The sequence below is a fragment of the Oncorhynchus gorbuscha genome, linkage group LG01 (genome assembly GCF_021184085.1).
Source record: "Oncorhynchus gorbuscha isolate QuinsamMale2020 ecotype Even-year linkage group LG01, OgorEven_v1.0, whole genome shotgun sequence".
Classification (NCBI taxonomy): Eukaryota; Metazoa; Chordata; class Actinopteri; order Salmoniformes; family Salmonidae; genus Oncorhynchus; species Oncorhynchus gorbuscha.
In genome coordinates, this window is record NC_060173.1 from 105,183,383 (window position 1) to 105,196,026 (window position 12,644).

Genomic DNA, 12,644 nt, shown 5'->3' on the forward strand with positions numbered 1-12,644 from the left:
CCGCTTGGTCCAATGAAGAAGGTCTCATCTTGGAGTGGGTTTTTATTTCCAGTTAAACGAGACAGGCAGTGACTGAACAATCTGTGTTCTTCCCCTGGGGATTCAAAGTCCACATCTCATCCCTGTTGGTGAGATAAACGGTTTAAAAGCAGGTATCCCCGCAGCCTCTCCTGTTTACCCAGTCATTATATTCCTTCCTATCAGCATCTGATCTAATGCCAGATTGCAGGGTAACTAGTCACTGTTGACAGAAGTGGCTAAAGTGCCATGGCAATGACAAGGATGTGGAAATAACAGGGCAAATCACAGGACGCTATTCAATCAATCACAGATGAAAGAAAACAGCATTGTGGGTTCACTGAGAATGTTTAGGCTACATTAAATGTGTTAATGGGTAATGGTCTTTTTCCTGAATAGGAAATTAACTCCTCAACAGTCAAATCATGTCAGCTTGGGAAATGGATAGCCTGCCCATACTATATAAAGCCACAGCAGCCGACAGCCTACAAACAAATTCAACCACTCAAACACACACACAGTTACATTTCCAAGATCCATTTCTATAAGTCTCTCCATCTCCATTTTCTGACCAGCGTTCCTTTACCTATCTGCCCCACCCCAGGCCAGGTGGCTGTGCTCTCCGGTCCCATGCCTGGGTGCTCCTGCCCTGCAGCCACAGGCCAGGCAGAGGAGAGTCTCTGTTCGAGGGCCCTGTCTGTCCAACGTCAGGCTAAGTGCCTCTGACAGCCCAACCCACAGTTATTAACTGTGATCCGCCACCACAAGGCCCGGGCACTGCCGAGCTGAGGGGAGGCCCCAGAGAGAGGCTCCCTCCACTAGCTAGCTCCCACACAAAGGCTGCTTTGACCCAGAGGCCCCGCGGCCCACCACCCCATCCCAGTCCTACAGCCTCCCCCCCACACTAATATATATTTACAGCATTTCATATGCACATACAGTGCATTCAGAAAGTATTCAGACCCCTTGACTTTTTCCACATTTTGTTACATTACAACCTTATTCTCAAATGGATTAAATATTATTTCTTGCATCAATCAACACACATTAGCCCATAAAAAACTGAAATACCTTACTGTCATAAATATTAAGAAATTTTGCTATGATATTTGAAATTGAGCTCAGGTGCATCCTGTTTCCATTGATCATCCTTGAGATGTTTCTACAACTTGATTAAAGTCCATCTGTGGTAAATGAAATTGATTGGACATGATTTGGAAAGGCACACACCTGTCTATGTAAGGTCCCACAGTTGACAGCAAAAACCAAGCCATGAGGTCGAAGGAATTCTCAGAGACAGAATTGAGGGTACCAAAAAATGTCTGCAGCATTGAAGGTCCCCAAGAACACTTGGAACCACCAAGACTCTTCCTAGAGCTGGCCGCCCGGCCAAACTGAGCAATTGGGGGAGAAGGGCCTTGGTCAGGGAGGTGACCAAGAACCCAATGGTCACTTTGACAGAGCTCCAGAGTTCCTCTGTGGAGAACCTTCCAGAAGGACAACAATCTCTGCAGCATTCCACCAATCAGACCTTTATGGTAGAGTGGCCTAACGAAAGCCACTCCTCAGTAAAAGGCACATGACAGCCTGCTTGGAGTTTGCCAAAAGGCACCTAAAGACTCTCAGACCATGAGAAACAAGATTGTCTGGTCTGATGAAACCAAGATTGAACTCTTTGGCCTGAATGCCAAGCGTCACGTCTGGAGGAAACCTGGCACCATCCCTACGATGAAGCATGGTGGTGGCACCATCATGCTGTGGGGATGTTTTTCAGCGCCAGGTACTGGGAGACTAGTCAGGATCGAGGGAAAGATGAACAGAGCAAAGCAGTGGCGAACTGGCCGTCGGGAGCACCAGGACATTTCCCGCTGTCCTGAGGGTCCTTTTGGCCTGCCGTGAATAGTCAACTTAACCAGCGATAATATAGCAAGCAGGAATGAGTTGACGGAGAATCCACGCATCAGGTGCGACTCTCACTCTCTCACTGCAGTGTCCCCACCTGAGGGTGCTCGTGCCAAAAATGACATCAGGTCTCTCCGCAACGAATATAGCAACCGTCTACCTGCTTCTCTGCCGATAACATTTTAGACAAGTCCCACGGCGAAATGGACAGTCAGAAAAGGAAAGGCGGAGCAGAGAGGGAGGGAATAAAAAGGTTAAAGGCCCTTGCCACAGACACAGCTAAATGCTGCAACATAAGTGACATGTTCGCCAGTAAGGAACCAGGTCAGTCAAAAACACTAGCTAAAACACACACATTGACACACACACCTGACACCCAGCATGGCTAATAACCGTGACACAACGGCCGGGAGGCTAAACAGTTTGCATGTTTTACGCCTCCATGGAGGAATTATTTCATAGCAATGAGTGCAACATAGTGATCATAATATGACATTGAAGGCAATATGTTTCAACTAATAGTAAACCTAGACTATGGACTTGCCAGAATTCGGTCATGAGTCATACCACATACGCTGGGGAAAGTGCACATCCACTGTACAGTGAAACAGGCTACAGTAACCTAAACATAATGCATCCATAAACATAACACAGTAGCCTGTGTGACACAGCACAGGCAATGACAAAGATCATTAGCGCAATAGGCACCAGCGTTACAAGTTACTACAATAATATACAGCTCTGGGAAAAATTAAGAGACCACTCCAAATTAAGAGGCCACTCCAAATTAAGAGAACACTCCAAATTAAGAGGCCACTCCAAATTAAGAGACCACATCGCAAATTTAGAAACACTCCAAATTAAGACCACTGAAATTAAGAGACCACTCCAAATTTAGAGAACACTCCAAATTAAGTCCAAATTAAGAGACCACTCCAAATTAAGAGGCCACTCCAAATTAAGAGAACACTCCAAATTAAGAGGCAACTCCAAATTAAGAGACCACTCCAAATTTAGAGAACACTCCAAATTAAGAGACCACTCCAAATTAAGAGACCACTCCAAATTAAGAGACCACTCCAAATTAAGAGGCCACTCCAAATTAAGAGACCACTCCAAATTAAGAGACCACTCCAAATTAAGAGGCCACTCCAAATTAAGAGAACACTCCAAATTAAGAGGCCACAAATTAAGAAACTCCAAATTTAGAGAACACTCCAAATTAAGATGCATCCAAATTAACAGACACAGTAAATTTAGAGAACACTCCAAATTAAGAGACAATGAAATTAAGAGATCAAATTAAGAGGCCACTCCAAATTAGAGACCACTCGTTAAGAGACCACTCCAAATTAATAAATTACAGCTCCAAATGAAGAGAAAAATTAAGAGACCACTCCAAATTAAGAGACCACTCCAAATTAAGAGACCACTCCAAATTAAGAGACCACTCCAAATTAAGAGACCACTCCAAATTACCAGACCACTCCAAATTAAGAGACCACTCCAAATTAAGAGACCACTCCAAATTAAGAGACCACTCCAAATTACCAGACCACTCCAAATGAAGAGACCACTCCAAATTAAGAGACCACTCCAAATTAAGAGACCACTCCAAATTACCAGACCACTCCAAATTAAGATAACACTCCAAATTAAGGGAACACTCCAAATTAAGAGACCACTCCAAATTAAGAGACCACTCCAAATTAAGGGAACAATCCAAATTAAGAGACCACTCCAAATTACGAGACCACTCCAAATTAAGAGACCACTCCAAATTAAGAGACCACTCCAAATTACCAGACCACTCCAAATTACCAGACCACTCCAAATTACGAGACCACTCCAAATTACGAGACCACTCCAAATTAAGAGACCACTCCAAATTAAGAGAACACTCCAAATTAAGAGAACACTCCAAATTAAGAGACCACTCCAAATTAAGAGACCACTCCAAATTAAGAGAACACTCCAAATTAAGAGACCACTCCAAATTAAGAGACCACTCCAAATTAAGAGAACACTCCAAATTACCAGACCACTCCAAATTACGAGACCACTCCAAATTACGAGAACACTGAACATCCATTTGATTATTTTGCCCGGCCTCAGTCAAAGGATTTTGACTTATTTTTTCAGTACCACCCAAAACAAACCCCTCAAAGAGTCATTCTCAATGTATTCCACTACAAAGATGGCACAAACAGAAAATGGCTGACATACAATGAAATAACTCACTCCTTGTTCTGCTCAGTATGCCTTGCATTCGCAAAACCTTCAGCCAGTGATAGTGCATTTGTCAAAGGAGAAATGTAGGCCTGAAACATGCCCATCAGAGAGTATAGGAACATGAGAGAAGAAAGACCCATAGAGAAAGTGCAGAAGCCTTTTCCTCAGCCGGCAAAGCAGACATCCGTACCCTTCTGAGTGATAAGCAAATGTCAGTTCAACGTGACCAGGTCAGAAAGAGGAAGGAGGTCATGGAACGTGTGATTGATGTAGTTAAAGTTATTGGTAAATGTGGGCTTAGCTACAGAGGACACAGACACGAAGCTGCATATAACTTGGAAAACATGGCAAGTTTCTTGAGCTTATATTGTTGCTCAGAAAATATGATGTCTGCCTACAAGAGCATGTTAGTGATTGCATTGAGAAGAGCAAGAAGCAGATGCGAAGTAAAGGAAGAGGGTCCTTGGTAACCATGACGTCCAAAACAACAGCATATAAAGTCATTGAAGTCATCAGAATGTTGATTCAGCAGACAATTGCTGTTGAAGTGAGAAAGGCAGGGATGTTCTCAATACAAATGGGCCCCACACAAGATTGAACATCCAAAGACCAGTGTGCAGTAGCTCTGCGATACGTCACTGATGTTGTCCACCAGAGACTCATTGCGGTCATTGACTGTGAGTCATCGACTGGACAGTACTTTGTGGACCTTGTGAAACAGACCCTTGAGAAGGTGGACAGAGATATCAAACAGTGTGTTGGTAATGCAACAGACGGAGCAGCTAATATGCAGGGACTGTACAAGGGGCTTCTCTGCATCGGTCACAGGAGAGTCTCCTAACCAAGTGCCCATATGGTGTTACTCACGTGTCCTCAACCTTGTACTAACTGACACCACTGGGGTTGTACTGAATGACATTGCAGTGTCGTTCGAGATTCCTACAAGCGCATTAAGCTATGGGAGGAAACCAGTGAGGAAAGGAGACACAGGCGGCTTGATGTAACTGGTGAGACACGCTGGTGGGCCAAAGACGAGGCCTTGGGGAAAGGAGACACAGACGGCTTGATGTAACTGGTGAGACACGCTGGTGGGCCAAAGAAGAGGCCTTGGGGAAAGGAGACACAGACGGCTTGATGTAACTGGTGAGACACGCTGGTGGGCCAAAGAAGAGGCCTTGGGGAAAGGAGACACAGACGGCTTGATGTAACTGGTGAGACACGCTGGTGGGCCAAAGACGAGGCCTTGGGGAAAGGAGACACAGACGGCTTGATGTAACTGGTGAGACACGCTGGTGGGCCAAAGAAGAGGCCTTGGGGAAAGGAGACACGGGCGGCTTGATGTAACTGGTGAGACACGCTGGTGGGCCAAAGACGAGGCCTTGGGGAAAGGAGACACAGACGGCTTGATGTAACTGGTGAGACACGCTGGTGGGCCAAAGAAGAGGCCTTGGGGAAAGGAGACACGGACGGCTTGATGTAACTGGTGAGACACGCTGGTGGGCCAAAGAAGAGGCCTTGGGGAAAGGAGACACAGGCGGCTTGATGTAACTGGTGAGACACGCTGGTGGGCCAAAGAAGAGGCCTTGGGGAAAGTATTTGGAAGCTTTGCAAAGCCTGACCGTGCACTTTACACTAATTGGTGACGGAGGATAACCTGAGAAAGTGCACCCGAGACTTTGAGGGAGTGAAGAGGGCTGCAGATGACTTTGTTGAGTGGGTCAATGGCATTCTGGAGGAGCAGCAGGACTGATACCGAAGCTCAGACTGCTCTCCCAGTGAAGAGAACAACAGAAAAAAAGAAGAGAAAACCAGGTGAGTTTGCAGAAGACGAACCCATTGCTAATGCAGACATGGATTACACAATCAAGATCCACAATGTGGTACTGGACACTGTTGTTGAAAGTATTCACTGACGTTATGCAGCAAATGCAGTGCTGTGTACAGATGTCTCCTGCATGAATCCAAAGCATTTTCCTGAGATCAGAGAAAAGGGCCTTCCAAAGACAGCCATGAAGGAGCTCAGCAAATGCTTACTGGAATTTGATGAACATGCCACTGTTGAAGCATTGCAGGCTGAACTGATCAGCCTTGCACAACAGTGGGGAAGACTGAAACAGTCAGCATTGGAGGAGTACAACACCAGGGCCACCTCCGCCAGTGACGAATTAGGGAAAGGCTTTGAGGATCCTGATGAAAGTGTGGAGTTGGTGAGCAGAACTTGTTCCACGTGTAAAAACTGCACAATATGCTGCTATCTTCTCCTCTCAGAACAATCTGCTCACGGATGCGTATCACATCATTGGTTTGGGCTACAAGTTCCTCCTCACCCTATCCATCACTCAGGTGGCGTGTAAGAGGACCTTCCCCACCCTGAAATTCGTGAAGAACCGCCTAAGAACCTCCCTCAAGCAAGAGAACCTTGAAGAGGTTCCTTTTGAAGGAAACAGAGAAGGAGATTCTTATGGGACTTGACAAAGATGACATCATTGACAAGATGGCAGAGAGCGGTGAGTTACTGGTTTACTAGTGGGAATTACTCCCTGGTTACTCTGAAGAAGCTATGCTATGTCTCTTCCTTAACAGCCTGACAAGGGTGACAGAACATTTGCTGTGAGTTAAAGCTTTTGTACAGAGGCATGTTTTCTGGACTTCCGTATTATACTTGCAGTTATGTAGCCAATGTTTAGTGTTTAGATGTGTTAATTTTGTGCCGTTTGCTTTATGGACACCAGTGAGTGAACATTGGAATCTACATTTATTTTGTAACAGAGTGCTTTTTTGACTTTTGTATTAAACTCACTAACATTGTTGTAGCTTATGTTCAAGTTCAGTGAATGTGTGTACGTGAAGACGCTTGATACTTTTGATATGCTGGATGCTTGAAATTAAAGATAATAATTTGAACATTTGAGCTAACTCTGTATATCTCATTCTCTTTTTAGAAGTGTATGCTCATAGTTTTGTGTGTCTAGCCTTGGTGTATTCCTAGTGAGTTTATGAGGGTGCTCCCATAGCCATAGCATACCTTGAAAACTCAGTGTTCAGATAGGCTACTTGTTGGTCAGTCCCATAGTTTGTATTTTGTAATGTGGATAACTTTCTTCCCAGACTAACATAGTGGCCAAATGTATAACTGGTTCTGTAAATTTGTGGTTTGCATGAACAGGGTGGCCTGGGATGGAGTCAAATTCCCGGCCTGAATGATTGTTTCAGTCCGCCCCTGGAGCAATGTACAGAGATATCCTTGATGAAAACCTGCTCCAGAGCGCTCAGGACTTCAGACTGGGGCGAAGATTCACCTTCCAACAGGACAACGACCCTAAGCACACAGCCAAGACAACGTAGGAGTGGCTTCCGGACAAGTCTCCGAATGTCCTTGAGTTGCCCAGCCAGAGCCCGGACTTGAACCCGATCTAACATCTCTGGAGAAAAATTGAAAACAGCTGTGTAGTGACACTCCCCATCCAACCTGAAAGGATCTGCATAGAAGAGTTATACCTAAAGCTATCATTCCTGCCAAAGGGTCTGAATACTTATGTGAATGTGATATTTCCATTTTGTTGTGTATTGTTTGTAGATTGATGAGGGGGAAAAACGATTTAATCCTTTTTAGAATAAGGCTGAAACGTAACAAAATGTGGAAAAAGTCAAGAGGTCTGAATACTTCCTGAATGCACTGTGTATGTATACATAAAATATATAATATGGCCCCATTCAAATGGCCCTAGACCTTGGACACTGGACCCGGTCCTGACAGTCTGAGGTTTAGAAATGTCCTGCAGGTATTGTGACTCTACAAGCATACAAACCCTTGACATTCATTGGTAAAAGTTTAGTGAAGAAGGAAAAAATTCTCTATGTATTGGCTGAGTGCACAACTGTACAGTTAAATTCATTGAGTTTGATCATTTAATGAGTGATTATGCCTGATGAAGGAACATGTGTACACACCACAGGCCTGCAAGCTGGAAGACAGGGCTTGACGTTGATTTGAAACATTGTCCATGCTCTTTCATCCTGATAGGTGGTTTATACCACGGTCCTCTACAGGCTCAATAGAAACTGCCTCCCCTCCGCTGCCTCGAGTCACTTCCTTTTCCTGTGGGGCGACTGGGAGGCTCAGCTAGTCTCTTCAGCCACAAAATGGGTCATTAGACGACAGAAGTGGGACATAAATAAATACATGTTTGAGGGGAATAGGAAGAATAGACAGACATAATGACAGCTGACTATGTTTAGCCCAAGAGCATTTAGATAAACAGCTATTCTTCCTGCCTACAACCCCACTATTCACTGTTGAATAGTTGAGTCTTTTCCCTTCGAGGTGACTGGCTTTTATACAGCAACATGACATGCACAGTGATGCTACGGCCGTCCCCAGCCGTGTTCAAACTAAGCTACAGCGAGAAGAGCAGAGGACACTGCTGACGTGCATTTTCCCTCACAAAGCCTGCCTATTGTCTGCTTTATGCTCAGCCACAAATTGTAGGCTTTGTCCGTTACCATTTCTTTTTCGGGGGGTGCTCTTTTTTCTCTTGCTCGTTCCTCCCTTCTGAGACACATGTTGGTGCTGCATTGATAACCACACAGGGATGAAACAGATGACGTGTTGTGTGTTGTTGAACTCGTCCCTGCTCCGTGGGTTTTCAGGCATACTATCTCATAAATATTCCCTGTGACAATTGATTGAATTTTAGTAACACAGAAAGCTGGACATTCTGAACGTTTGCATCAGTCTAAAGTTTGGACGTGTTGTTTAATTAAAGAAAATATCAAGGCTGTGTGTAAAGCACACTTACATTACTTTTGAAAAAGACAGACTAGTAAATCTTTTCCAGAGTGTTCAAATTATTACAATTTTTTTAAGCATTAAAAAACATTCTCCATTCTTCATTAAAAGAGACTTTCAGTGCATCATTACTGCTTTGGGTTACTACTACTAGCAGTGCATACTGAGCTCTTTTCCCCGCACTCTGAACCCTCCCCCCCACACACTCTCTCTCTCTCTCTCTCTCTCTCTCCCTCTCTCTCTCTCTCTCAGCCACTTCCCTTCCCTGGCTGGCAGATTGTACAATTAGACATCACATCACGTGGTCCACTTAACACTTAAAGAGTGTCATTGTTCTGGGTCAAGTGCACCTACGCTCTACTCACAGCCGGGTCCCATAAAGCTCTGAAGTGAGGGGCTGCATGGGAGGTCTTTCAGCCCATCATACAGGCAGTCAGCCCATCATACAGGCAGTCAGCCCATCATACAGGCAATGCTGCCTTATTGTGCCTTAGAGGGGTAGTTCATCATTTCAAAATCAAAGTTTGTCAATCCAGATTCCCTAAATGGTGCTTTCTAGGATCCTTGGGATGAACCTACACTAAACCCTGACCTTAACCATCACACTTACCTAACCTTAACCATTTTACATTTAAACTTCAATGGGATAGGGGACGTCCCAAGGATCACAGAAAGCAAGGACCATTCCTAAATGAATGGGAAAGATAGTTCCCATCTAAAATGATGAAAGTAGACAGTGGCAATCTTTCTCATTCATTTGGATTGCAGGCCTATTTATGCAGCTGGATCTATAAAACTTTGCAGGACTTATACTCATCTCACCAATAGACTACATTTGAGGTCTGAAAGCATCTGTGATTTATCACTGCCAGTAACTATAGGTGAAGATACATGGACTCGGTTGGGAATCTCCCTATGCAGCCAGAGCCATCTCTAAAATAGACGGCTATGCAGCATTACATAGAGAGAGCTGTATGTTGTGCTAATTAGAGGTTAAACAGAGTCTTTATACACCCTAATCACCAACCAACCCTACTTGTTGGGTCTCATCCAGATTGATAATGACTAAAGGATGTGTGTGGTTGGCTGTGGAGGAGATTCCCAATACCACAGGGCTATCTCTGTGGGGGCTCATCATACACAGACTGCACACAGATTTACACAGTTGTGTGCAGTTTGGACACAAAGCCATCATTGTAAGATGGGAGAAAATAAATAAATGCAATATCTGCATAATAAACCTGATTTACTGTCAGATATTAGAGATGTATGGGGTAATCAGTTTTGGGAAAGCACCTCCCAGACACAGGAAGACCTCCCATGTATTCTCACAGGCACGCACGCGCACGCACACACACACACACACACACACACACACACACACACACACACACACACACACACACACACACACACACACACACACACACACACACACACACACACACACACACACGCTGGTGGGCAGATGCGCTTGTCACCACACTATAAAATCCCCATACTGAACTGAGTCATGTGGACATCCCCTGCTGCACCCAACCAGACAAGACTCCCAGACAACCTTCCGGCCACTGTCCCTCTCACACGCGAGGTAGAGGGGTGGAGGAGGAGGGATGGGTAGATCTCATCTGGGGACAAAGTTGAGATTGACTCTGCATCCCAAAAGGCACTCTGTTCCTTATATGTATGGCATACATTTTGACCAGAGCACTATGGGCCCTGGTCTATAGTAGTGCACTATATAGGGAAGAGCACTATGGGCCCTGGTCTATAGTAGTGCACTATATAGGGAAGAGCACTATGGGCCCTGGTCTATAGTAGTGCACTATATAGGGAAGAGCATTATGGGCCCTGGTCTATAGTAGTGCACTATATAGGGAAGAGCACTATGGGCCCTGGTCTATAGTAGTGCACTATATAGGGAAGAGCACTATGGGCCCTGGTCTATAGTAGTGCACTATATAGGGAAGAGCACTATGGGCCCTGGTCTATAGTAGTGCACTATATAGGGAAGAGCACTATGGGCCCTGGTCTATAGTAGTGCACTATAGGGAAGAGCACTATGGGCCCTGGTCTATAGTAGTGCACTATATAGGGAAGAGCACTATAGGCCCTGGTCTATAGTAGTGCACTATATAGGGAATAGGGTTCCATTTGGGATGTAACCTCAGTCGGTGACAGACAGTGTTACAGAATAAGTTGAACCAGCTGGGTCACAAAGAGGTCAGATAGAGTGGAGGTGTGGGTACAAGGGGGTTAACAGCATCATACGGACCACATACACACACAGTATGATACACTGCCTGATCCTCTCATTCATGCACATGATTAGAGACACCACATTCCTATAATCTGACCAATAAAGTCAGCCAATCACAGCAGTAAAACCAGAACGAATGCGGGAGATAAGGAACTGCTAATCAACAAAATGCATAGATCACTAACAATCAATCTATAAAGCCGTAACAATCATGTGAATGCAATTATATAACCAAGAGCTATGAGAGGTCCTGAGGCCTGGATATAGTGGACCAATGATTCAAGGAGTGGTAGCAGCAGGCATCCTTGGCTGCTTTACATTCACTGCACACTTACCGCCCTCTACTGGTAATATATTGGAAAGGGCGATACCTAGTCAGTTGTACAACTGAATATATTCAACTGAAATGTGACACAGTACAATGAAATGTCCTGTACAGCACTTTGAGATATCAGCTGATGTACGAAGGGCTATATAAATACATTTGATTTGACTTGATTTGAAATGTGTCTTCCGCATTTAACCCAACCCCTCTGATTCAGAGAGGTGCAGGGTGGCTGCCATACTCGACACCAACGTGTTCGGCTCCCAGGAAATAGTGGGTTAACTGCCTTGCTCAGAGAGAACAACAGATTTTTACCTTGTCAGCTCGGGGATTCCACCCAGTAACCTTTCGGTTACTGGCACAACACTCTAACCACTTGGCTACATGCTGCCAATTGGGCCCTTTACTGGTAATATGTTGGGCCCTTTACTGGCAATATGTTGGGCCCTCTCCTGGCGACATGCCGGGGCCCTCTCCTGGCGACATGCCGGGGCCCTCTCCTGGCGACATGCCGGGGCCCTCTCCTGGCGACATGCCGGGGCCCTCTCCTGGCGACATGCCCCTCTCCTGGGGCCCTCTCCTGGCGACATGCCGGGGCCCTCTCCTGGCGACATGCCGGGGCCCTCTCCTGGCGACATGCCGGGGCCCTCTCCTGGCGACATGCCCCTCTCCTGGCGACATGCCGGGGCCCTCTCCTGGCGACATGCCGGGGCCCTCTCCTGGCGACATGCCGGGGCCCTCTCCTGGCGACATGCCGGGGCCCTCTCCTGGCGACATGCCGGGGCCCTCTCCTGGCGACATGCCGGGGCCCTCTCCTGGCGACATGCCGGGGCCCTCTCCTGGCGACATGCCGGGGCCCTCTCCTGGCGACATGCCGGGGCCCTCTCCTGGCGACATGCCGGGGCCCTCTCCTGGCGACATGCCGGGGCCCTCTCCTGGCGACATGCCGGGGCCCTCTTCTGGCGACATGTCGGGCCCTCTCCTGGTGACATACTGGCTCGCTTGTCTTTACCACAGCAGGCTTCTAAGGGGAGGATGGCACATAATGTCTGAAACGGCACAAATGGAATGGCATCTAACACCTGGAACCCTTGTGTTTGATACCAGTCCTCTCCAGG

The 12,644-nt window shown here is 46.1% G+C and overlaps 1 protein-coding gene across 1 annotated transcript; it reads right to left on the reverse strand.

The window, feature by feature from the left end:
* Positions 1-11,952: 11,952 nt before the first annotated feature.
* On the reverse strand, positions 11,953-12,594 carry LOC123990529 (tetra-peptide repeat homeobox protein 1-like). Its single transcript, XM_046291145.1, has one exon. The coding sequence runs from the start codon at positions 12,493-12,495 to the stop codon at positions 11,953-11,955; it is 543 nt and encodes a 180-aa protein (XP_046147101.1). The 5' UTR covers positions 12,496-12,594.
* Positions 12,595-12,644: the final 50 nt, after the last annotated feature.

Coding starts and splice junctions, on each gene's coding strand:
- LOC123990529 (XM_046291145.1), bottom strand. CDS start 12,495: ATGTCGCCAGAAGAGGGCCCCGGCATGTCGCCAGGAGAGGGCCCCGGC.